This window comes from Grampus griseus (genome assembly GCF_964374135.1).
Source record: "Grampus griseus genome assembly, chromosome: 1".
In the NCBI taxonomy this organism is placed as follows: Eukaryota; Metazoa; Chordata; class Mammalia; order Artiodactyla; family Delphinidae; genus Grampus; species Grampus griseus.
Genome location: NC_139017.1, coordinates 21,986,876 through 22,013,531, shown reverse-complemented (window position 1 = coordinate 22,013,531; position 26,656 = coordinate 21,986,876). Strand labels below are relative to the sequence as shown.

Here is a 26,656-nt window from a genome sequence, read left to right as displayed (position 1 = left end):
TTTCTCAACCTCACTGATAGGCGAAGGAATGCAAATGAAGGTAACAACGAGATATTACTTGATACCTATCAGATGGAAAAGAAATTTAATTGTGATAAGTCAATTGATACCGGGGAAGCAGAGAAAAACGAAGCCCCACCCACTACTGGTGAGAATGTGAAGGGACACAGCCTTTGGAAGGCAATGTGGTAACACCTCTTGTGAAGGAAAATATACACACCTTTCACCCAGCAGTCCTGCTTCTGGGGTTCTGACTTATTGAAATAAAGGCACCACTGAGTAAGACTAGATGTCCAAGCACTGTTTGACATGGCAAAAAAAAACTGGAGACACAGTAAGTGCTCATCAATAAGAGAATTACTGCCTAAGCAGTGATGCATCCTGTCCATGGCTTCTGATGCAGCCCTGAGCTGGATCTGTACTGGTGTGCTGAGAGGGACTTCACTGAGTTGTTATTCAGTGAGACAGGCAAGTGCAGAAAACTTTAAAACCAAGACCAAGACACACTATTAAAGAGCATTTGTGTTTGTATATGATTACATGACCATGAAGAAATATATGAAGGATGTATACCAGGCTGCCAACGCTGGTGACCTTGAATATGGGAGGGGAAGACACGTGCCCACAGGTGGAGGGAACAGTCCAACAAGAACAGCAACAAAAACCAGAACTTTTTAAAGTGGTGGTAAAGGGACTTCCCTGGTGGTCCAGTGGTCCAGTATCCGCCTTCTAATGCAGGGGATGTGGGTTCAATCCCTCGTTGGGGAACTAAGATCCCACATGCCGTGGAGCAACTAAGCCCGCGCGCCACAACTACTGGAGCCCGGGCACCACGACTAGAGAGAAGCCTGCGTGCCACGACTAGAGAGAAGCCTGCGTGCCACAACTAGAGAGAAGCCCGTGTGCCACAATGAAGACCCGACACAGCCAAAAATAAATAAATAAAAATAAATATTAAAAATATGTAAAGTGGTGGTAAAAAAAATAGAATTTATGACATAATTCCATGTAATTTCATCTATGTAAAATTATGCTATCCTTATCCATAAAAAGAGAGATGAAAGTATAGTCACCACAACGTTAATAGAGGTTATCGCTAGGTGGTTGCCTTATACCATTCCTGTATTATTTGCATTTTTATAATAAATATGAATTATTCATATAATCAGAAAAATACTCTTCAAAGCTATTTTACTGTTAATTGTTTTTATTCCCCTGCTTTTCTAACTGTATTGTCATTCCCAAGTCCTTCCTTCCAACCAAATAAACCGCATCATAGAGGCAGCTGCCCACTGCACTGGACTCAGTGTTGACGTGTGTGTGTTTATGTGTGTGATATGCCACCCTCCTCTCTCTCTCTCTCTGACTTGGGCCAGAAGACCCCATCAGGCCAGTGTCTATACTGAACACAGGCAGGCGGGTCATACCTACCTCCTCACCTTTGTGGGAGGAGGGAGCCCAGATCTTAAACCAAGCTCGGGGGAGCCCTGCCTGAGTTCCGGCAGCAGCAATGGCGGCTCCACCAGACAGCCAAGGAGCCTTCTCTTCAATCGCCATCTCAGGAGTTGGGTTCTGACAAATCTTCTCCTAACTTCTTACTTCCAAGCAGAGAGTTTATAAGGCCTCTCAAACCTTGTGAATAGAAAGCTGTTTAGGACAGCACACCAATGCACTGAATGGATTTTCCTTGCTGTGGCTGTTGGCACAGTCCTTCCCTCTACCGCCCACTCCTGCCCACATTTCGCCAACACGACAGCCCAGAGTCCGAGAGCCAAAAACAGAGCTACACACAGGGCAACAGGGTCAGGGGCGCCGTCCGGAGCCAGGGAGCCGGGCCAGGCCACATGGCTCTGGAGCTTATTTGTGCAAATTTACACGTGGGTCTCAAGAGGCCTAATTCCAAGTTTTTTTAATCAAATTGCTTAGTTTCTGCAACTTCTTGGAAATATGTGTCCAACTAGCCTCCCTGCTTGGTCTGGGTCCTGAGACGCAGCCATCGCATTGAAAAGCGCTACTTAAGCAAGGAGTGCCTGTTCCACGCTCCAGAAAGTCCTCCGGGGGAGGTTCCCCCCACTTCCCAGCTCTCCATCCTCCCTCCCCAGCCCCAGCCCCCCAGCCCAGCCCAGAATGGCTCCTTGGCCTCAGAAGCTGGTTGAGGGTGTGGCCAGCAGGGCCCCAGGCCCAGCGTTGGGGAATTCACCTCTTTCAGGATACTTAGGTTGTGTGCAAAGCAGAGCTTCAGCTGTCGCCCCGACACAAGAGCTCTTCCGTAGATCATTACAGACAACAGCCACTGGCCTGTATGAGCACCTTGAGAGTAGGAAGCACACGCGTTCAACAAGCCCTTACACACTCAGGAGAGAGGTCTCCTGAGACAAACGCCCATCTGACTCCACTCTCTGTCACACCTTGCTCACTCTAAATTCCTGCCAATTCCAAGACCTCTAAGATTTCGTCAAGGACAACGTCCACGTGCAGCTATCACTCCACCTGGCTCTCTGAACTCACTGGGAATCTCCTGGATTTGGATTTGCGATGGAGAGAGTGTGGAAGCAGTGAAGCGTGAGACAGAGCAGAGGCGATCAAGTCAGCCCTCGCAGGGCCGCCCAGCAGACGCACCGCTCTGTTGGGCAGCCTGGACTAGAGAACTGATCATTTTGCAATTAACAAAGGAGCAGGGGCTTCCCTGGTGGCGCAGTGGTTGAGCGTCCGCCTGCCGATGCAGGGGACACGGGTTCGTGCCCCGGTCCGGGAAGATCCCACATGCCGCGGAGCGGCTGGGCCCGTGAGCCATGGCCGCTGAGCCTGCGCGTCCGGAGCCTGTGCTCCGCAACGGGAGAGGCCACAACAGTGAGAGGCCCACATACCGCAAAAAAAAAAAAAAAACAAAGGAGCAGGCCCTGGGGATTTCCTGGCTTGGGCAGTTTCCCCCAAGTTTCTACCTACCCAAATGAAGCCAAATAGATTCGGGAAAATACTGTCAAGGGCACTACCTTGGGCCTTAGAGTTAAATTATTCATCTAATAAATTTAATTGAGCACCTATATGTAGGTATATATTGGAAATCAGGTAGATACTGGTGTATTGGTTTCCTATAGCTGCTGTATCAAATTACCAGAAGCATAGTGGTTTAAAACAACAAATATTTATTATTTTACAGTCCTGCAGGTCAGAATTCTAAAATGGGTCACAAAGGGTTAAAATCAAGCGTCAACAGTCCTGCAGGCTCTAGGGGAAAATCTGTTTCCTTCTCTCTCCCAGCGTCTAGAGCCACCCGCATTCCCTGGCTGTGGGCCTCAGCCAGCGATGGCAACCCTCTGACCTCTGCTTCTATCATCACATCTCCTTCTCTGACTCTGACCCTCCCGTCTTCCTCTTAAAAGGACCTTTGTGATTACACTGGGCCCACCCAGATATTCCCCCACCTCGGCGTCCTTAACTTAATCACATCTGCAAAGTCCCTCTTGCTACGTGAGGTAACACAGTCACAGTTTCCAAGGATGGGGCATGGACATCTTTGGGGCATCTTTCTACCACAATCTGTGCGCACAATAATTAAGGGAAGCCCCACCACTTACGGGCTGGCTGCAGAGGGCAGGGATTCCCAAAGGAAGAAACTCAAGGAACAAGGGACCGTGGGTTATTCACAACTCAGGACAAATCGCAGTTCTGGGCCTGCTACTTCCTGCTCTAACATTCTGTAGAGCATTTTGTAGTGGTGGTTGGAGCCCATGCGTGTAGAAGGGCTGAGAACCTCCTTGCTCCTCCCACCGAGGAAGGAACAATTACCAGCCTGACTGCAGAACCTGAGTGCCCTGCTCACTGGTGGGCAAGGTCCCCGTGCACGAAAAGCTCACAAAGCCCTTACAAGACGTTCCTCTCTCCTGAGCCAAACGCCCTGCCGTCTTAGCTCTCCATCGTGCCCTGTGGGTGTGGACGCTAGCTGGTGATCAAATTTGGATTTGAGCTAAGAGGAGGTAGAGATTCCCAGTTCGGCATTAAATATAAGCCGTGAGCCCCCGTGCAGCTTTGCTAGAGCTCTCTGCACTGGGGAGAGTCCTGAGCACTGGCCTGGGCCGTGATGAAGTGAATCCTCGTTTCCCAGAGTGCTTTATCGTTCCTTATATCCACATCTCATTCAGAAACATCCCAGGGTAGAAGTGACAAATTCAGATATTCCTGCGTCACTAACTCCAACATCACCTTAATAAGCAAACTTCTCCCCAAGCCCAAACAGTGCTCTCGGCTCCTAGATGACTCTGAATAATGACGATTGCCTATTACAGTTCCTGGTGCTACACAAACATTAGATGAATGAGGAAAAGAATGGAAAACATTCTCTCTCCATGCTCTTTCCTTTGGTGAACTCATCCCTTCCCACAAGTTCCACTACCATGGCTAGACTGATAACTCCTAGCTGGACAGCTTCACTCTCTCTCCAGCTCCAGACCTGAAGTTTCCTCACCAGCGTCCTCCAAAACCTCAAACACAACGTGCCCAGAAAAGAACTCATCAACACACCTCTCCAAAAGCTCCTCCCATTTCTGTAAGCGGCACCCCTAAGAGGGGCTCAGAGACTCCATCTATTTTTAACTCTTTTCTCATCCACCTGCCACTGGTCACTTAAGCCAGCCTAACCCACCCAGACCCTCTACCTGCTCATTACCCTGATCTGGGTTCACCGGCTGATGATCTGACCATCTCCTAGGATGTCTCCTCTTCTCTCCACCACCCTACTTGCATCCAACCTGCTTTCTTGTTGACCACTCTGCCACCAAGCCACAACCTCTTGGCTCACGGAGTCTCAGCCCCATGCCAGCCTTTGTCCTCTCCAGAATTGAGGTTAACGCATATTCTCCCAAGTCGTTTAAGACTTGATCTGTTAGAGCAGCTCTAGGTTCACGGCAAAACTGAGTGGAAGACGCAGAGGTTTGCCCCTCTACCCCCTACCCCTACATACGCACAGCTTCCCCCATTAACAACATCCTCCACCAAAGTGGTACATTTGCCGCAGTTGATAACCTACACCGACACATCATCATCACCCAAAGCCCACAGTAACATTAAGGGTCACGCTTGGTGTTGTACATTCTACGGGTCTGGACAAATGTACAATGGCGTATATCCACATTACAGTATCACACAGAGAGTTTCTCTGCCCTAAAAATCCTCTGTGCTCTGCCTATTCATCCCTCCCTCAACCCCTAGCAACCACTGATGTTTTTATGTCTCCACAGTTTTGCCTTTTCCAGAATGTCATAGAGTAGGAATCACACAGTACATGGCCTTTTCAGATTAGCTTCTTCCACACAGTAATATGCAGTCAGGTTTCCTTCAAGCCTTTTCATGGCTTGACGGTGCATTTCTTTTAGGGTCTCCCAAGTGTTTGAGCTTCAGTTTCTCCTAGGGTTTCTGACCCAGCTCACTGCTTTGGTTCTTGTCATCACCTCAGTCTTGGGTGAGAACTTCCTGTCACAGACTTGGCCACATAGAACCAAGTCTGCCAGCAAATGCTTAGCCAGCTTCTGCCCACTCCTGGTGCCCGGGCCCAGGCACTCCTGTTTCACCTCAACATTCCCTCCTTGAAGTTCATACTCCATGGACACGCCAGGCCAGACTACATAAGAGCTCCCCAAATGTGTCCCAACCATTTGGACTAATCCCTCCATCTTTCTCCTCCTCTCCATCTTCCAAAGTGCTCAGGCCCATATAAATGTCACCTCTCCGTGACGCCCCCAATCAGAGGTGACCTCACTTTGAACCTCCATCATAGACCTCAGCAGCCCTATCTTACACTTATTATCTTAGACTCCAAGATCTCTGAGGACTGGGCCTTTATCTTACACTTTATGTCTCTTGTAAGTCCAAACACAAGTGACTGACAACCGAGTGCTTAATAAATATGAATAGAATTAAATACAACTCGTTTCCCTAAAGGGCTGCCCAGCTCAGGGCTGAAAATATCCTGCACATTGCCAAGGGCAAGAGATTATCTGATCCATGAATTAAACATGGTCCATCCTTTCCTCGCATCTCCCCCGCTGCTTCCTGCTGGTTGGTCATTTCAGCCCTTATTAACTCTTTCAGGGAAGGGATGGCTGGGGAAAGAGAATATATACGCTACAACATAAACTCCTCCATTTGGGGGTGGGCGCGGGGGGGTGGTGTGGTGGAAACGATTGGCTTTTGGATCTGCTTTTCCTTAGATTTTCAAGCTACGATAGATGTAAACATTCGGTGGCCATAATGGTTGCTGTACGAGCTGCCATAGCAGAGGCTTCCAGACTAGGACCACTTCCATAGGTCAACGTCCCAAACTGGACCAGGGCCTAAACCTCACTACCCTCCGTGCTCCGGAAACGGACACATCAGGGGCACGGAGGCCGTGTTACACACATGTTCCTGGGTGAGCTGCGCAGCCCTGACTGCAGAGCAGGTTGAAAACGCTCGGCACTGCTGGCTTTGCATCCTCCCGTGGCAAGTTCCGCAACAGGCAGGGAACCAGGGATGGGAGGCCACGCCCAGTCTCTTGGTCACTCCTTTTTGGATTTCCCTTCTAGAGCTGGGCTTGAGTACCCAGAGCAGCACCCAGCAATGGCCAGACACCAAAGAAGGTAAAACCCAAGAGAGTAATGCAGGAGAGAGGAGGAGAGGGGTGAGCCAAGGCAGCAAAGGAGAGGCGGGGCAGGGGGGAGGGGGGAGAGACGAGACAGCAAGAAGCTTCAAACACGGTAGGGAGGCACAGAGAGCAAGCATACCATTTTCCTCCGTAAAGAAAAGAAATATTCCTTCTGAGTATTTCTGCCCCTTTAAAATAAAAGAAGCCCCGCCCTCCCAGAGAAAGAGAGCAGTTTCATACTGCTCAAGGCTCAAAGTGGCGAGGCAGCCGCTGTCACCCCCGTGGGCACAGCCCACACAGGGTCTAATACAGTCCCACCTCCCTTAGCCACACAGAGACCTCGGCCACCACTGCACAGGGGCTGCTGGCACAGAAGCCATCGCCATCCCCCTGCGCCCCCAGCTCAGATGTGCAGGCGCCTGGCCGCTTACGCATCTATTGCTGAGTCTTCAGGACTGGCCTTTGCCTACTGTCCAATTTCCCAGACCTTTGAACTGGAGGCTGATCCGGAAGACCTCAGCCACCTAGTGGCAGGGGATGAGCATTACAGCGAATTAGAGAAAAAACTGGGTCTCAAATTGAAGACCGGGCTGTTTGGAACGGTCAGGTGTCTGCGGGATGAAGGACAGTCGTCCCGTTGCAGCAGCCAGGAGAAACTTAACGAAGGACGGATGAGAACAAAGATAAACGGGGAAGGGTTACGTGGATGCTTTTTTCCTCCAGAGAACTGTAGAATTTGTTTCAACAAATGCATGCTGCTGTATGCCGGGCAGCATGTTAGAGCTGAAAGGTCCCTCAGACACCAACTAGTCCAAACCCACTCTCTCCGATATGCCGTAATCTAGCCCCATAGCTACCGACCACCTTGGATGTGAAATTATCCAGTAGAGATACTTACAGTCTCTTCTACACATTCAGTCACCAAGCACATGTTGAGTGCCTGGTACATGCAGGCGCTGGGGTGATGGTTAAAGCAGGGCAGACCCAGCACCGCCTTCATGGAGAATGTCCAGTCTAAGAGGCCCCCAGGGTCACTCAGCCTCTACCCCAGTTCAAACGCCCCACCAGATTCAGCAGGGTTGCTCCTGTAGCCACCTCCCAGCTTTGGAGACACTGGAGCTGCCTCGCCTGGGCTGGATTCTCACCCCAGGTGCCCCGAACATCGGGGCCACAGCAAGGAGGCTGCCTGGCCTCCTGCCTTGCCTGGTCCTGCCTCCTGGCCCCACTGTCTTGCCTCAGTCACTCCCATCAAGGTGACGGGCCTGCAGGGGTCAAAGCAGGACCAGTGTGGTTATATTTAACATCTATTACATCTTCTCCAGTTTCCTTAAGTGTGAATGAGCCTCCACGTAGATGCGGCTGGAACCAATATGCAAAAGGTACCGCAAATAAGATGCTCTGTGGAGACAGCAACCAGCACACCAGAGTGCAATTGCTCATACCGTGTGCATTTTCTCCTGTAGACTGCTATCTCCTTCAGGGCCGGCCATATTTTGCTCCTCCCTTCTTCCTGAGGCCCAGGATCCTCGGTAGGTATTTGATAATTGTGGAATGACTATATGCATTTGAGGACAGGAATATAAGAGCTAAAACCAAAACGCACACTCTCCGAACGCCTGCCTAGAGCCACCAGGACCACAGAAGGCCTGCAGATGTATCCAAGCTGCCAGGTCGTAGCTGGCTGACACAGGCAGAAATAGGGACCCTTTGGGGGTCTTGGAGAAGGGCTGCATCTTGACTTTTACGTCCAGATGCATCGCCAAGAACTCTCTTAGGAGAGTTTATGACTCACAGCAGCATCGGTCAACAATGTCCCAACTTCTTCTTCCACCTCACCCGCTATCTTCAACCTCATAGGGTCAGGCTCCCTTCTTTTTATTTTAGCTTTTATTGGAGTACAGTTGATTTACAATGTTGTGTTAGTTTCAGGTGTACAGCAAAGTGACTCTGTTATACATATACATAAATCTACTTTTTTCTTTTCCCGTATAGGTCATTACAGAGTATCGAGTAGGGGTCAGGCTTTCTATTTCGAGATGGAGGACCCAACCATCTTTGAGTTTTCTTTCATCAGAGCTACTCACATGTACGTGCAGTTCTAGGACTATGAGAAATCAGAAATACCAATCATTCTCTTAAAAAAAAAAAACCCAAAAATCTCTACCTACAGAGCACAGAGAGCTTGAAACTGTTACTCAAAAGCTACGGCAGAGCAGAGAGGTGGGGTAACACATGGAAAGGAGCCACACTCTGGGATCGGACTGCCTGGAATCACTCCTGGCTTGGCCATGTACTACCTGTGTGACCACGGGCACTTTTTCTGTGCTTCCGTCTACTCCTCTGCAAACTAGAGCTAACAACAGGATCTGCATAAGAGGACACTGTAAGGATTAAATGAGTCACTACAGTTAGGACAGTGCCTGGTGGACTAAGTATTCAATCAATATTAGCTATCATCGTAGCTAATAGCCTCCCCATCCATGCACAGAATAGCAATCCATGTAAAAGACCATTCTCTAACCAATCTCTATGCCCAAACTGAGTATGACCAGCCCACCCACCCAAGCCAGAATCCCCAAGGGCAGGAATTAATCTGAACTTTGTGCAAGTTTCCCGGTGATTCACGTGCATACTCAAGTTTGAGCATACCTGTAGGGGATACCCTAAATGAAACTACAGCAAGATGCAGGAGGAACGGAACCTATAGCTTTCACCGGTTTTACAAAGACAATTCAGTGTTCCATTCTCATCAATTAACCATCATCAGAGGAGGAGACAGAACAGGGGGAAGAGAGCACACAAGACGGGACGGTTCACGGTCCTAATCTCAGGTGACGTGCAAGTGATTTAGATGGGACCGCTCCTTCAACTTTCTTGACAAATCAAAAACCACTGCCCCAGGAGTCTCACAAATGACAGCCCATTTAGTTTCCATTAACTATTGATGCGGAAGGAAAGTGGGGGCCTGGCAGCTTCAGGAATTGTTGGAGGTGGGGAGAGGCCAATATCCCTATCCTATGAGAGAGATGCTAGAACACGACAAAGAGAACGTGACAGAGGAAAAAGGAAGTGTGTTTGTGGCGAGAGGCCCACAGCCTCTGAGAGCTGGCTGTCCTTCGTTTGAGAAACGCACCACTGCTGAGATAGACCCTGGAATCCAGTTCAATCTGCAGGAGCAGAGGTCACGCCTGTGGAAACCGTGCTCTCGGCAATGTTCCACTCGGACGTCATGACGTTGATTAGTCACAGAGCTGGTGGTTCCTGGCTTCCTTCAGGGCCTGAGAAATTGGGGTCCTGGGCTGGGCTGGTGGCTGCAAGGGGAAGCAAAGACTGGAAGGTACCACAAGGCCCTGCTTCTCCGCACACGGAGCTGGGGGATGGAGAGGCAAGGAAGAGCTCTCTCAGGGTCTCCAGCGTGCCTGGGAAAGGACAACATCGCTGAATAAAAGCAGGACTTCAGAGAGGCCAGCTCGGGATGGATGGAGGGGGGATTCCCAGCTGGGTCATACATGGTCATGTTGGGCACATCCCCGGGAAATGACTGGTGAGCAGGGAGGTGCATTCCCTGGCAAGGGAACCTTCTGTTTTCCTCCCGAAGGCACTGCAGGCCTGCCCTGCAGGTGGGGCTAAACCGCCTTCCACGCAGCAGGTGCCGCCCTTCAAGTCAGCCCGGGGTGATGCCTGGGTCTGCAGGGGAGGCTGAGCCCGGGCCGCTCCCCTCAGCAGCTCTGTCACCACCACACCGCGCCTCGAAGACTCTAATTGCAGCGTCTTCGTATCCCAATTGCACTGAAGATAAGCCTCGGAGGCCCTGGGGGATTGCACTTGCCTGCTCAAGGAAGCAAATATAGCAAATGCAAAGTACAATAATTCAGTGTCATCGTGGTGGAACGTCAACCATTTCAAGGGAAACGTGTCACCTCCAACTCCTCTTCACAATCGAGTGTTCCTTCTTCCTTCACCTTTGGACCCGCCGCTTAGGAAGCGACAAGCAGTGGTCTTCGGCCCACCCCTAACAGCCCTGCCCCTAAACGACCACTCACCATCCCTCGAGTGATGGCATACAGGGCATCTCAGCAGATGGTGGCAGAGGTCCTCCCTCATCACCCAAACCTCTTGTCCCTGGGCCCAGTGCCGCACCCGCTCCACCAATTCATCCTCACTTCCCTTGCCCCTCTGGGCCTTGCCCACTCAGGGCACAGACGCTAACGAGCAGAGAAGAGGTGGAAAAGGCAGTGGGGATGCTGAGGGGAAATAATTTATTCAGATCATCACAGGAACCAAAAGACACAAAGGGCCCCGAGAGTCTGAACCACCAGAGCGCACACGTGGCTTCCCCAGACAGACTTGACACCAACATCCTTTGCAAAGAAAGGACTTTTCTGAGCAGCTCTCATCAACCGCTTCTGCAGGTACCTGTTGTTAAGGGCACCGGGCCGTGAGTGGGGCCTCTCCTAAGAACAGAAAGGGGCTTCAGCTGTCACCATGCCCACGCTCTCACTTTGCAGATGGGAAAACCACGGCCCAGAGAGGTGGGCTGAGGCCGTGATATAGGAAGACCGTTGTCACCAAGCAGAGGTGATCCGGCCTGCACTCCCACACGACGGAGAGCCAAAGGAAACTGCAGGCCACAAGGTGGGCAGCCGATGTCACTCCTCTTCCGCCCTGTCCCCCTCCTACTCGAGCCAGCTGGGCCTGAAGCTGGGGCGGTGTTGGGGGAGGAGGGGACAAGTGGACCCGACTGAGGTCTGAAGCACAGAAGCATCAGATAAAGGGGCTTCTTGTATTTGAAAGTCCACTTCAAGGAGGGAGTGAACAGCGCCGTCAATGTTCCATAGAACAGGAGTCCCCAAGCCCCGGGCCACGGAGTGGTACCATTCTGCGGCCTGTTAGGAACCGGGCCGCACAGCAGGAGGGGAGCAGTGGGCAGGTGAGGGAAGCTTCATCTGCCGCTCCCCACTGCTCCCCAGCGCTCGCATTACTGCCTGAACCATCCCCTTCTCCCTCCCGCCCCCCTCCCGTGCACGGAAAAACTGTCTTCCACGAAATCGGTCCCTGGTGCCAAAATGGTTAGGGACCACTGCCGTAGAAGACAGAGGTCAAAGATCAATCGTGTTTACTGGGCCTCTGATTACTGACGACCAGGCTCCTTGCTGGGAGGGGAGAACAGTCAGGAGTCCACCTAGTTAGGGGGGAATGAAAATTCACAGACCAAACAACCAAGAGAACACACTTCCTCATCAAAACAGCAAGGACTGCTCTCTGTTGTGAGATAGATACACCTCCTTGAGGGCGTACGGGAGCCCTGAATCAAAAGAGAAACCAGGGAGTAGGGAGCAAATCATAGGAAACTTCCTGGAGAAGGAAAAAATGGAAATACTGTACGGATAAATAGAAAATAGAACTGCCAATAAAAGGATCACACGCTAGAGGGACACATGTGGAACCAAACTGAGAGTAAAGGAACGACAAGGTGATTCACTTTATTTAACGTGTTGTCCTGGAAAGGAATCATTCGCAAATAAGGTTCAAAAGAGCCATGGACCGTCGGGGAGATCCCCGGTCCAGTGCCTCCGCTTCCTAACGCTGCCTGCATGTCCCAATCACCTGGGAGCTTTCTAGAAATACAGAGTCCCGGCCCCTACCCCTCTGAGAAATAACATCTCGGGGTGACACTAGCCCAGCCACCTCCTTTCACAGAGCAGGAGGGTGAGGCCCAGAGCAGTGGAATGTGGCTGGTGAAGTCAGGAAAGGCAAACGGGAGGAGAGTTCTAGAGCCCAGATTCAGAACGTCAGGCCTGACGTGACACAGGGAAGAAGGGTCCACAACAGGCGAAGAGAATCCACCTGACCGTTGGGACGAGCACCCTGGCGGGCAGAGTGCAGAGGCGGGCCGTGGAGCCTCGCAGAGGTTCCACAAAAGGCGGACCCTGTCCAGCCTGGAGGCAGGGGCTGGGCTGAAGCCCCATCACCATCCTGTGTCCCTCCAGCATCTCCCTGTGGCTTTCAACTCTTCGCCTGCATCCTCTGCAGACACCACCCGCCGTCTCCCAGGCGGTTCAGCGTCACCCAGAGTGACCGTAAAGCTCATGGAGCGGGGCCGACGCTCGCGGGTCCCGGGTCCAAGGCGCAGGTTAGCCCTGTCTCGTCCACCAGCAGGTTGGCACCTTCTCCCCAGACATGGCTGCGAAGCATTCTTCCCATCTCACTCCAAAGCGGGGTTTCTATCTTGGAGTCACTATACTAAACCAGAAATGCCACTCGCTTTGTATGTCTTTCTTATTCATCCATTGGCAAAGCATTGAAATCACAAGCGCATCTGACTGTCCTCTGCAAGGCAAGGGTCACACGTGCTGCTGGCAGGGAGGAGAGCACCTGGGAGGGATCGGGAGTCGGGGTGCAGAGGGCAGGTGTTCACTGGCCAAAGGGATCAACTGAAAATCTAGTGGTGGAGGACATACCACCATAGCGCTGTCCACACCCACCTGAGAGGGCAGTGGTTACACAGCCACAGTGTGAGCAACAAGCCAGCCGTCGCCTAGCTTATGACCTTGTGTCCTTCAAGGCTGAGTCAGAGGACAGACGCCATGACAAAAGGGAGGAACGGTGTGGCTCCACTGACCGTTTACAAAGACCTTCTCAAGGCAAGGGGCTGGGGCAGGGGGCCAGTGCTAAACCTGACCCTGAAGATGTGTGACCAAATCATCTTGCACGAAAGCTGCAGGAAAGAAGGTGACCCCCAAGTCAGGACACCAGGAAGAACAAAAGACCCACTTGTTTGAAGATTAAAGACACTGCAACCCAAAGAGAGGTGAACTGACATGTCACGTGGTTTGGGGACGGGCACCGGGTGCTGCACACATCCTGAATCAGGACCCTGAATCTGGACTACCCACGTGTCCGGGCCTCGCAAATGGAAACCTCTGTCCACAAGGGGAGAAGGCACCTCTCAAAGATAAAGCATTGTAAATAAACGAAAATTTGGAAACAACCCTCAACGCACATCTTCCTCAGAGCTATGCAATAAATTAAATACGGGGATTGCCGGAATATTACATGTCCCTCTTTTCTTAATTCAACCAACATTGTTCTCTTTAGCTCCATCTAGAAAACAACCAAATGTCACAAAATCCGATGGTGAGTTGTTGGGGAAGTATGAAGATTTAGTCTGCACAGCTGTGACGGTCAAGGAGATACATTTTTATTCTTTATTTCAGTAGCTGTAAAACACGACAAGTTGCCTGATGAAACCCCTCTGGACTGGAGGAAGCAACTGGCAGGGGAATTTGGAAACCTAGAGGTTTGCTCTGGGCTCGGCCATGACCTCGCCTCTCTGGGTTCAAGTACCTCATTCCAGACGTGAAGACAGACCAGATGATCTTAGGTCGCCTTACGTGTTGGGATTCCAGGACTATACGATTATATGACTCTGTCCTCTGTCAGCAATGTAAGTCAATAAAAAGAAAACAAATCAGCAGACCGTAAAGCTAACCCATCCAACTCGGCCTCATTTCCAGAAGAAGTAGAGTGCAGGGTGCCGTGGGCCAATGCACAGCCACCCACGCTCCCTAACAGCTGACTGAGCCTGGACCCCAGACACTTTACTAGCTTGGGTTTTCATTTGTTTTATCGATTTTTTTTCTTGAAAAAGATATTCCACTTGGTGGTTTTTGTTTTGTTTTGTTTTTTTGCGGTACGCGGGCCTCTCACTGTTGTGGCCTCTCCCGTTGCGGAGCACAGGCTCCGGACGCGCAGGCTCAGCGGCCATGGCTCACGGGCCCAGCCGCTCCGCGGCATGTGGGATCTTCCCAGACCGGGGAACGAACCCGTGTCCCCTGCGTCGGCAGGCGGACTCTCAACCACTGCGCCACCAGGGAAGCCCTCCACTTGGTGTTTTGATATAAGGAAGTAAAAACTGAAAAACTGAGGGACTACATGGACTACGAATCAGCTCCAGCAACCAATTCTCGGTGTGGTGAAGCCGGCGTTCTCTCTCCAAGGTCAATGTCTCAGGCCCAGCACTTCGATTGCCTCCCTGTGGCTCAGTGGGACTGACCTCTTGAAAACACCATGCTGGTCCTAGAGTCATTTCTCCCTTGGCTTTAATAATCCTGCCACACCAAACTTCATTTTGGTTCCTTCATGACAACCCTGGAATGACGGAGGAGCTAATTTTAACAGAGGTGCCGGCACACGGCACAGCTCTGAGCCATAACATCACCTCTCCCCTCGGGAGACAACTGATGCTGCCTCAGTTGTCAAAGTAAGCAAAATAACTTACCTGTACAGTGGTGGAAGTTGCCAACTTTGCTAATTATAAGAGAGTGACTCCTGGTAGGAATGCAGAGGGGTCATATTAAGTGGTTCAGACAGGGCTTGGGAGGGAGTCCCCTGACCCGGGCTCTGTATGAAGCAGAGAATGGAAATTGAGCAGATCTGCTCAGCACAGTCTAGATGAGGGGCAGTGGGGGACTTTCTCAGAAAGAGGAGGGAATTTGAGGGTACGGGTTTGCTTTTCCAAGAGGAAAAGGAAGAGTTGGGTTTCACTTTACCACGTGCGCTCTAGAATTTGGGGCTAAATAGCCTGGAGGACACCAAACTGGCAAGACACCATTTTTTCTTATTCTTGATTCACACAACTGCTGTTCCACCTTCTAGGTTAGCATGCACTTTGCTAAATTCCTGCAAAGCTTCATCCAGTGGCCTCTGTGAAAGCTGCAGGCTCCCTCACCTTGCCTCCGTGGAATGTTTTAAGGATGAGAAGACGGAGACTTTACAAAGGGCGGTGGGCAGTCGTCACTCAAGTGGGGGAGACACACTCAGGACCGGGAGTCCAGTAAGTCCATCCTCCTGGAGCACAGCTGTTCCTCATCAAGCTGAGAATGAAGATAAATCAGAGCTTTTCCGGCAACTCCCCTGGGAAAACACATCACAGGGCCTGTGGTAACAAGTTAACCTTCGCTTTAGAGAAAATTTTGCTTTCTCCGATTACAGGGGAGGTGACAGTTAAACTGAAGAGCTCAAGTAGTGAACATCTGTCATTTTTTTGGTCACTCAACATCCATGCCCCCTTCCTACACCGGTCTGATTTCCTCTGGAGAATTACCTCTCTCCCTTTGAGCACAGTCCTGGTGGGAGGGTAAACCCAGGGGCCTGTCTTTCCACCGGGGAGGCCTGGAGATCCCTGTCTTACTTCTACCCACCACTCGGTACAACCCACAGGGGGCACTGACCCAGGCTCAGCCCGTAAGACTCTCCATCCTTAGAAGGAGAATCAGGGACAGAAGACAGAGCGGGCAGCAATCAAAATCAAGGTTATCCCGTTGCTGTAAGTCTTGTTTCCCAGGCTTTCCATCCTTCTAGGAGCACTCCAATTCTATTTCCATAATTCCTTCTTTGATTAAGGTGGCCTGCACTGATTTCTAAGAACCTTAATCAGTACATTCCCTACACAGAAATCGGACACCGAATGCCCAGGGAGGCCATTGGAAAGGAAAAGCTATGACAAGAGAAAAGGAAGAGAAATACAAGATGCACGTAGCAAGCACTGGATGAGATGCATATAGCAGGCAATGCAAGGACCACAGAATTCTGGAGCTGGACAGGAGCTTAGGGAGCACTTGGCTCAGCATCTTCATTTTACACACACGAAAACAAAAGGCCCGGGGAGATGCAGGGACTTGTCTAAAGCCCAGGGCAGCTTGCTGAGAGCTGCTGCAGCAGCAGCTCATCGGCCTCATTAGCTGTCAGCCCCTTTCTAGGGCAGGCCTTCTGGTTCTAAAACTGCCAACCAATGAAAGAAAAGGATGTCAAGCCCAAACACATTTTTCTCCAGTCACTTTTCTCCAGTCAGCACATATGCTTGGTTGGTCTCAGCTCAATTTCCTCATCACTCTCCAGAACCTCCAAGCAGAATCATCGCGGGATAAGTCACAGTCCGGTAATGACGAAGTGGCTTTACGCTCTCAGCATCTGGTCCCTGCCCCTAACTCCAGACAGTGACTCCACGCGCTCTAAGAGGCCGGCTTTCCCCACGCACGGCCCCTCACACACTCTAGTTCAGTGACTGTTACTAATCACCTCCCCCTCCATCCTCCAAAGTGGCCAACGTCAGCTTGATGCCACCGCAATTCAGAACGCCTCTCAGGAATCTCCAAGCCCCCCGCGATGGCCTGCTTAGGACACAGGACAATGAGAATAAACGTTCTATGAAGATTTCAGGCCGGCCCATGGGATTCACTGGGCCTGTACCATCTCCCAGTGAACGGAGAAAGGAAGATGGGAAGCAGCATCTGTATATCTGTTCAACATAAAATTTAGAGACCGTTGGCGCAAATTTGTTCTCTTTGGCCCCGGTCTGCCTACAGCTGCTGTGAAGCCTCCACAGCTGGCAGTATGCCTGGGTGGACACAGACCGGACACGTAGCTCCACCTCCACACACACACGACCAGACTGGACCCCTCTCCCCTGACACACCCGAGGGTGGGTTACCTCAGGCCGACAGACGAGAGCAGTGCCATGTATTCCAAACCCATCTTCCCCGCACTGGAGTCCCCCGTATCTCAGCCTGACACCTCCCAATTTCCATTTCTTCATTTTTGCATTCAGGGGGACTAGAATCTTTTGGCTATCTCCATACCCACAGCCCTTGAATGCAGTTGTTGCTAATTCCTTTCTCAATAAGGTTCACAGAACACATTTAAATATTTTTTTATCCAAGATACAAATGTCTCTATTATATAGGGGACCATCTGGGCTGCTATCGCTAGCTGGCTATGTTGCTATCAACTCTTTTTTTAGGGTTCATGAATCAGTTGCCAATAAGGAAAAAAAAAAAAAAAGAAAGTCAGCTCCAAGACTCTGCTCTCCTCCCCTGCACTTTTCCTCAGCAGGAGAGCTTTATGCCATCATCAAAATGGACCATGTGAACACAAAAACAGAAAAGATACCTAAAACTAATGCTCTGGAAATATCAGCCCACAGTTCTAGATGCCTTGGGAGGGAGGTGGTGTCAGCTCACTTCCCAGCGCTCAGGCCCTCCAGCTGGGCTAAGTAATATTGTGTGGCCTCCGGCAGAGCTAAGATACATGCAGAGGAAAAGGAAGAAAAGGAAGCAGTAGAAAAAGGGGAAAAGGAAGGAAGGAAAGAGAGCCGTCAAGGCCTGGGATCCCTAATGCCAGGGACTCACCAACAACCACAGATGCCAGCCAGCCCGGAGCACCTGCCGGGCAGCCCGGGAGCGGAGCTCTGGGTGCAGGCCGCTGGCCAGGGAAGGAAACAATACAAATGGGAAGCCAAAACCGGAAGAGAACGCGAATGGGAAAGCTAAGGAACGGAGAGAGGGGGATGAACCTTTGATTCACAGTGGCCTGGCCTGTAGTTTCTTCCTCGCTAGAAAGGAAAGGCATCCAGAGAAAAGTAATCAGTGTGTCATTCAGTTGGAAACATGTCCTGAGTACAGACCTACAGTTTTTACAGACACTGCAGAGGACAAGGGGCCATGGCTCCATCTGGCCAGACGGCATCACAGAAATACGACCTCAGCTCACCAGTAGTCCCAGGTGTTGGTTGTACTCAAGGGCAGACTATGCAGACACAGGTGGGGGCCCTTGGCCCCGACCCTCTGCGTGGTGAGAAGCAGACACTGGGTTGGGTACGAGTGCATAGTTAATTGCTCCCACTAAGCCATTCAACCCCAACCGTGTGGACTGCAAATGGACACACAGGGATGCCCCACCTCCTACACCCACCCTGACCCCAGAGAGACAGAGAAAAGCTAATTCCATCCTCCCAAAATTTATGGCCAGGAAAGTGTGGGATTTGCATTGCTGGGGAGTATTTTTCGTTGTGGTGTTAATTGTGTGCACGTGTGTGTGAATGACATTTTTTTACAAATCTGGTTTGTCTTTTAAAACCACTTTTGTGACCCAAGGCAGATTAAAGAGACTAGGAAATGAAGCCATTCTCCAAACTGTCTCCCTGTGAGCTGAAACCTGCTTCACTTCCAAGCCCCAGCAGTCCCCAGCTTAAGAGCAGAAATGAACTTGAGTCTTTTTTTTTCAGTACGCGGGCCTCTCACTGTTGTGGCCTCTCCCGTTGGGGAGCACAGGCTCCGGACGCGCAGGCCCAGTGGCCATGGCTCACGGGCCCAGCCGCTCCGCGGCATGTGGGATCTTCCCGGACCAGGGCACGAACCCGTGTCCCCTGCATTGGTAGGCGGACTCTCAACCACTGCGCCACCAGGGAAGCCCAAACTTGAGTCTCTGACTCCTCTGCGGCCCAGGTAAGGTTGCCTGGTCCGCCTCCCTGGCAGCCACCAAATGAAGTGCTAGGCCTTTGGGCCTCCCATTGATTCAAGAGCTGAAATGCAATGGTTTAAATGAACAACAACAACGAATTTTTGTACAAGATCCCTTCGTTCTCAATGTCAGGTGCATTTCGCAGTTCTCACATACCCAAAACATTCTCAGGCCTAAAATCTTGGAAAACACTGCTAGCTCTTTCTGATGAAATCCCTTGGAAGAAATGACTGTGGTCAAGGGATGACGGCAAACCGCAAGATTTGTCTCTGGTAAAATCTGTTTAAGGAGCATTTATAACTTCTGACAGCTAGGACCCAATGCTAAGACTTGAAGAAAGATTCCGTAACTATTTTATTCACCTAAAAGACCTGAGGATTCCAGAGTGATGTAGCCAAACAGACCAGATATTTAAGCAAGCAAATAAACATGGGCTGTTTGGGACCCTACTGTTGGTCCATCCTAGAGGAACACAAAGAGAAGCAACACACAGGGGCCAGAGGGTCAACAAAGGGCAGAGTTGGTGCAGCAAAGACCAGGGACCAAGAGAGTTCCTGCTTGTAAAATCAGAGGAGCCACTAAAAATTAAACACAGAATTACGATTTGATCCTGCATTTCCACTTGTGGGTCTATACACCAAAAAAATGAAAAACAGGGTATCACAGAGATATTTGTACACCCATGTTCACAGCGGCACTATTCACAAAAACAGCCAAAAGGTGGAACCAACAGATGAATGGATAAACAAAATGTGGTACATACACACAACAGAATATTTTCAACCTTAAAAAATATGAAATGCTGTCACATGCTACAACATGGATGAACAATCAAGACGTTATGCTAAGTAAAATAAGCCAGACATAAAGGACAAATACTGTATAAATCCACTTATATAAGGTACATAGAGTAGTCAAATTCCTAAAGACGGAAGGTAGAAAGGTGGTTGCCAGGGGCTGAGGGGAAGGGGGAATGAGGAGTTATTGTTTAATGGATATGGAGTTTTAGTTTGGGATGATGAGAAAGTTCTGGAGAGGGATGGTAGCGATGGCTGCACGACCATGTGAATGTACTTAAGGCCACTGACCCGTACGCTTAAAACTGAGTTAAAATGGTCAAATTTATGTTATGTCTACTTTACCCAATTAAAAAAACAATTTTTTTTAAATCAATTTGAAAAACTAGAGGAGCCAGAGACAGCCCAAAGTAGAAACTGCGGGCCTAGGTGAAATCACTTTCTCTCTCAGGTAACCAGGGCAACACAGAGAAGGTTGAGCAAAAGGTAGCAACAGGATAGAACTAGAGAAAACAGACTGCTTGACCAGGCAGGCTGAGTCTCAACCTGGGCTAGAGTAATTAACTGACGGAGACTGGACAGGAACACCCAGTCCAATTCAACACACGCTGAATTAGCGTCTGCACAACCTTTGTCTCTCCAGGCCTGTATGTAACCGAGGCCCTTACAAACCCTTTAGCTAGAGCAATGGACTTGTTCATTTAGGACAATGGCCTCGGAGTCAGGTGGTGATGAAGGTTCTGTTCTCAGCATCCCGTCACAGACAGGAGTGCCGAGGCCTGTGGTGGTGGCCAGCCCCGGAGGGCGAAGCCATTGTCTCTGACAGTGGCACCCGGCCCTGACCCTGACCGCTGCATCCCGGAGGCTGTACTGCGCTGACTCTCCCTTCCGAGTCGAGTCTTGGAGCAGATGGTAGGAGCAGCTGCCAGTGCACCCAGCACCCACAGCACCCAGCCGGACAGCCGGACAGCCACCCAGCCGGGCCAGTTCCCAGGCACTGCTCCCACAGCCAGCCACCACAGCCCAGAGCCACAGGCTCCCTCGTTTCTTTGAAGGGGGAGTTCTGAGTTCCCAAGCCAAACGAGGCTACCAAAGATGGGACGTTCATTCCTCCTTTCACGGCCAGCCACGCGCTCCCCACGTGGTCACTGTGTCCTCCTAAGTTCTGCAAATGCATAACGTGGACATAAGGGCCCTGCCCTCCATCTGCTTCTCCTGCACGTAGACAGCCCAGGCACACACATGTGAAAGTGTGTCCTCATGCAAGGTCATATGTGCACAAGAGCAAGAGAGCCATGTGAGCTGTCTCGGGAGTCTGTGGGAGGCTGGAGTGAGCAGAGTTGACGATGGTGAGATGTGAGCGAGACAGTGAAAAAACTGTGCAGAATTTAGATCCAAGAGGGTAGAAGTCTTTCCTTTTGCAAAGAGGAATAAAATGCACATTTCCAGGAGGCAATAGAATCTACCTATGGAGTTGGGGCTGTGAGACGGCAAGAGTGGGAGACTGGCGGCAGGGGTAGGTAGACACCGCTCCGTGACAGGCCCCCCCCCAACACCAAACTGATGTGGACACTGTCCCGTAAGATATCCTGAGATCCCACCCTTAGTCTGCAGTCCCTGTGCCCTGTAGCAGGGACTGTCCCAACCAAGTCGTTTAATGACTCCGACGCTTCGCACAGAAATGTTGGTGGCTCTGTGAGAGTCCAAAAGCTTAATCTTGGTTTAGCTATCTCTTTTAGTGTTTTATACTTTGGCTGTATTTTAGCATATGTAAGAATGTCTCCTGTTTGCCTCTCTTTCTATGCCAAATTAAGAATATCGCCAGCCTCATCATTAAGTTGTATGAGGATTTACCGAGCCCCTTCTACATGGCAGGCACAGTTCCAGACTCCGGAGAAACCATGGTGAGCAGAAAGGGGCCCTGCTCTCGTGGCGCATCCTCCTGTGCTAGCTCTGAGGCAGTGGAGAACCAGGTGGAGGCACCAGAGAGGAGGGGAATCGGGGAGGCAGGAGGTGCAAACATCACATGTCAAAGTGAGATACCGGCGGGGGTGGGGGGCATGGGGATGCCTCGGACAGAACACAAAGTGGAGACCAGATAAGACATGGCTAAGAGCTCAGCATCATATGAATAGGCCAAAGGAGGGTCCTCAAGGGACAGGCTATCGTCAACCCCAGGCATCCTATCATTTATGTAAACCCATTTTTTGTTTCCAGATGGATAATCTGAGAAACTGAGAGGTTTACTCAGTTCCCTGTGACAGAATCTCTGACAGGCTAGAACTGGCTGAAAGGATCAACCATAAAGACATTTCACCTAGCAAAACTGTCCCTCAGTACGTACTACTTGTTATCATCTGTCAGGGCCCCGTTAAAACTCTCCAGTAGCAAATGCTGCCGGGAATCCAATGAAATATTATTGGGAATTAATTTTAGTTGTATGTTGTCAAAACTCAGAGTTTTAAAAAGTGACTCTAGATATTAAAAAAAAATTTTTTTTAACCTGAAATAACTGGTATGAATCTTTGATCTTTCCAAAGAATGGTTTCATCTGTCTTTATATAAAAGAGACAGTCTGCAAACAGGCTCAACCAAGCTGGAGCTGAGAGGGCTCTTACTAATAAACACTGTTCATTTTATATTGGCTGGAAGCAGACATCACTTCACATCTGAAACCCTTTAGAACACTTTTTTTTTCTTCTAAACATCCAGTATGCAATGTTTTAAGATACACGTATACACCATATTTGGAAAAAGAGACACCCAAATCTCTTCTGGATGATAAGATTAGTAGTGATTTTGTTCCTTTATTATGTCCCTGTACTTTCAAAATTTGGGGCAATGAACCTGTAGAATTTTATAAGCAGAAAAATAATTTTTTTAAAAACGAAATAGAATTTCCTCTTTTTAAAAAGGATACATAGTATGTTTGGTGTCATCTTCTTCTTGTTTCAACGCCAATCAGAAATTCCAACTCCAAATATTTCATTTATACAGAGAAAGGTAATCGTTTGGATAGAAACATTATTCACTATTATCAAAGTTAAACAATCCAAAGGCAGTGACTAGGGTTAAAAAAAAGGACACGGGCCTAAGAGTCTCAGACTCAGCTAAAATCTCAGATCTAATACATCCCAGCTGTGCAACCTTGGGCAAGTTTCATAACCTCTCTGATACAGTTTCTTCATCTGTAAAATGTCAGTTGTGAGGATGAAAAGGCTGCCTGGGCAGTAAGGGGCCATGTGCCTGATGGTATGAAAAGCCACACACACACACAACAAAAAACCAAAACCCTCGGTTTTATTCTGCACCTTCCAAATGTGACAAATGTACTCAAAGACAGTGGCTCATATAAAATAAATTGGTAATTTGAAATCTTCTCATTTGAAAACAAATGCAGATAAATTTTCAAAGTAAAAACCAAGACTGGAAAGAAATGTGCTACAGCCAGCCACATCCATCCTTGTGTCCAGACCTCCAGTGGGAAGAAGAGGCAGGTAAACAGTTGGAGGTACATCTGAGGGGTCCTCTGTAAATGCCTAAGACTGGCCTACTACAGACACTCAATAAATAGTAACTACTCTTACTATCCCTAAGTAGGTGTGTACCATTAAATAAGAAAAAGTGCTAACCTCTTATCTTACAACCCAGACATGGCAGTGGGGTGGGTCTTTTAACTGCTATATACTGTTAAGTGCCCAATTCACTATTTGGGATGTCAATATAGAGTAAGCAATCAATATGGTTCGTCAGATCGAGAAATATACAAGGAATATAAGCTGAAAAGCAAACACAGAGTCTAACACAGACCAACATAAATTTTGGTTTAAATAATTACCCGCCTATAACCAACACCCACACACACAATGCGTACACAGATTGTGTCGATGTGTCTCAGATTTCCCCTTTCAATGTTCAGCGACGAAAGCAACGCAGTAGGGCTTTGGGATGTTTGATTTGGACAGAGGGAGAAGGAAAAGACTAGGAAAGGAAAAGGGGCTGAGACTGAGTTGTTACCGCAATTTGAATTCAAAGAGCACAAATTCTTTTCATCATTAGAAACTGGAATCTTGCCAGGTTAGGGATGAGGTCAGGACCTGACCCAGACTTGGAATCTGACTGCATTCAGCTACCCCTAGACAAGGGGGTGAGTGTTGGAAACCTGAAGAGTAGAGGCCAACAATGGGATCACAGCAATGCCTGATTTTGAGTCAAATGTCTGTTAGTCAACCAGGTGCACAAACCACCCATTTAATTAACCTGCTCTTGAATTATTTATTGTCTTCCCGACTGAGAGAAAATTATTCTTTCTGGTTACCTGCTTGGCTTCAAGGGCTAATTCAGAGAACTCCAAGCCTGACAGTTTGATGGAGGTCTCTGGTACCTGCCACTCTCTGGCCAAGGCAAAAACATAAAGAAACAGCAAATAAAGTATTTCTGAAGAAGAGAGGTAGTTAGCCTTCTACATTGCAAACGCCTCACCAAATCCGAAGAAGCACAGAAAGCTCCTTTCAAACACATTAGTAGAGGTCCACTGCACTGTTTGGGCACGATCTGTTCTGTACCCCTTGTTCATTCTAAGTTAGGTAAAGGTTTGTTTTCCCGTAACAACTGTCAACAACTTCAAGGCTCAGTTCTCCACTGCAGATTAGACCCAGCCTTCCCGTGCAGAGGAAGAGATGGTGCAAAATCCCATCACTTCTCACTCGCAGCATTTTTGATCAGTCCCGAAATTCCCATGTCTGAATTCCTTCTCTCTCACCCCCAGATTCCTAAGGCAACTGATTCACAGACTTACACCATCTTAGACATCAGGGGAGGCTTGGAGATCATCCAGGTCAACTTTCTCACTTTTGAGATGTCTTCCCTAAGCGTCTTCCCTAAGGTGACATAATTAGAAGTCTTCCTCCTCCCGGGGTTCCCCTCCTCCCTGCCAGAGAGCCTTGTCCAGGAATTCATCTTGGGATCCTTCCCTGCCGCCTGACTTGCTGGGCAGGAAGATGCACTGAGGTGCTTCTCCTTCTAAAACGTGTGACCTTAACCATTCTTCCCACCAAATTTCTGAGGGTGAAGCCAGGGAGCTTAAACAACCTCAGAGGACCAAGTTCTGGGAGTTCAACTGACTTGGCCAATGTTGTGCTGTCTTTATGAGAGAATCAGCATTCCTCACTCCTCTCTCCCTCTCTTCAGAAGTACTCTGTCCACTATTCCCACACCACCCCTGCAGAACCAGGACTCACCACGACTGCCCTCAACCTGGTGTAGCCCCAGGAAGGGCAGCACGCAAGTTTGTGCCCGCTGGAGATGCTGCGCACCTGGCCAAGCGGAGATGTGCTACCTGTAAAGTCTTTCGGGACTTGGTTGTCTCGGTCCCCAGGAAGGCAAAGGAGGAAACTCGCCCTCCTCCACCTCTCTCTACGTGACCACCCTGCACAGCCTCATTCACGCTCGTCTTTCCCCAGTCTCCCTTGCCTTCTCCTCGCTTTTCTCTCGTCCTCACCGCCCGCTGCCTTCCTTGCCGAACCCCATCACCTGGTTCCCGTCCACTCCGCTCCCCGGGCCCGGCCTCTCCCTACTTCCTCTTACAAGGCGCTCCCGTCGTGTTTCCACTTTGTCTCCAATTATGTCTAAATGCAACCCACCACAGATGCTGACATTTTAAATGTTTAGTTGTTATAGTTACTTGACTAATTGCCGGGCCGACGGTGGCGCTTCTCCTTCGCCTCCCGCGGGCAGCAGAGGAGGAGGCCGGGGAAGTAACGGGGTAGATGGGGCTGTAGACGCTAGTCCCCGGGGTCTGGGACACAAGGCCAGGCCCTGGCAAGGGTGCTCTGCCCCGGAAACCGGCGGTCCCTCCGCCTACAGCCAGTAGCCAGGGCACCGAAGGCGCGCCCGGCCTCAGGATTGCCGCGAACCGTCTCCCGCCCTGGGACAACGGAGCGGCAGAGAGTCTAACCTCGGGCGCGCCGCAGCCGGCCTCCCAACCGTCCACACTCGCAATGTGGATAAAGTGAGGTGGCATCTTCGGGAACCTGAGGAAGGAGGTGGCCAGGGGCGCGTTTGGGGGCGAAAGCAAAGAGTTAGAAGCCGCTGCCGGTTACTCACGTGCCAGATGGCGAAAAAGATGAGCGCAGCGCACAGCACCAGCGACAGCATGTAGCAGAAAGCAGCGAAAGTGAAGGCCATGGCCGGCCGGGGGCCGCCCGCACTCCAACCCCACCACACACAAAGCAGCGCCTAGGAAGCCGTTGTCCCCCTCAAGGACCGCACTCCCTCAAAAGGGGGGCAAAAAAGGTACGCCAAGCGGAAAGCGCCTTGAGGGTCCGCGAACGGGGCCAGGATTCCCGCAGGCTCTGGCGACCCGGGAGTCCTGCTTGTTTGCGAAAATAAGTGCGTCGGGCGTCGTTGGCGGGAACTGTCCCCAAATCGAGGAAGAAACCAAATCAGTAGAGAAGTCCTGCAGATTAGCGTCAACCGGCGAGCTTCTCGAGACAACACGGCGAGGGCTGCGAGGACTCCACGGAGGACCGCGTGAACAGCTCCCGTGGCCTCGGAATCCCAGGGAAGAGCCCCCTGCCTTCCGCGCCTAAGCCACACAGGAGAGCCGACAGCGCCGCTCGGGACTCTCGAGGAGCCAACCGAGAGCGTCCAGCGAGGTGCCCGGGCAGACCCCGAGCTGCTCCCAAGTCCCTGGAGAACAGGTCTTCAGGTAGCCGGGAAGAGCCAGGTCCCGTTGGTCCTGCGCCCCGGACGCGGATTCCACGGCTGCCCTGCGCTCTTGGGCGCGCCCGGCCCCGGCCCCTGCTGCGGCCCCCGGCCCACCGGCCTCGGTAATACAAGTTCCCCGGAAATGAGGGGTTGGACCGGGCCGGGCACGGGCTCCAGCCCAGCGGGCCTGCTCCCGCCCGGGCAGCTGGAGTGGATCTCAGGCCAAGAGCTG

At 50.5% G+C, this 26,656-nt stretch overlaps 1 protein-coding gene across 3 annotated transcripts in view; it reads right to left on the bottom strand.

Annotated features, from left to right (window-relative positions):
- The window catches only part of CNIH3 (cornichon family AMPA receptor auxiliary protein 3), a gene marked incomplete at both ends in the record, with an annotated part of 119,406 nt that extends 93,504 nt beyond the window's left edge, over window positions 1-25,902 (bottom strand). For all 3 annotated transcript variants that reach the window (XM_082653170.1, XM_082653171.1, XM_082653172.1), the window contains one exon: window positions 25,822-25,902. In XM_082653170.1, coding sequence (XP_082509296.1) covers window positions 25,822-25,902 — 81 coding nt within the window. The remainder of the gene's footprint in view (window positions 1-25,821) is intronic.
- Window positions 25,903-26,656: the final 754 nt, after the last annotated feature.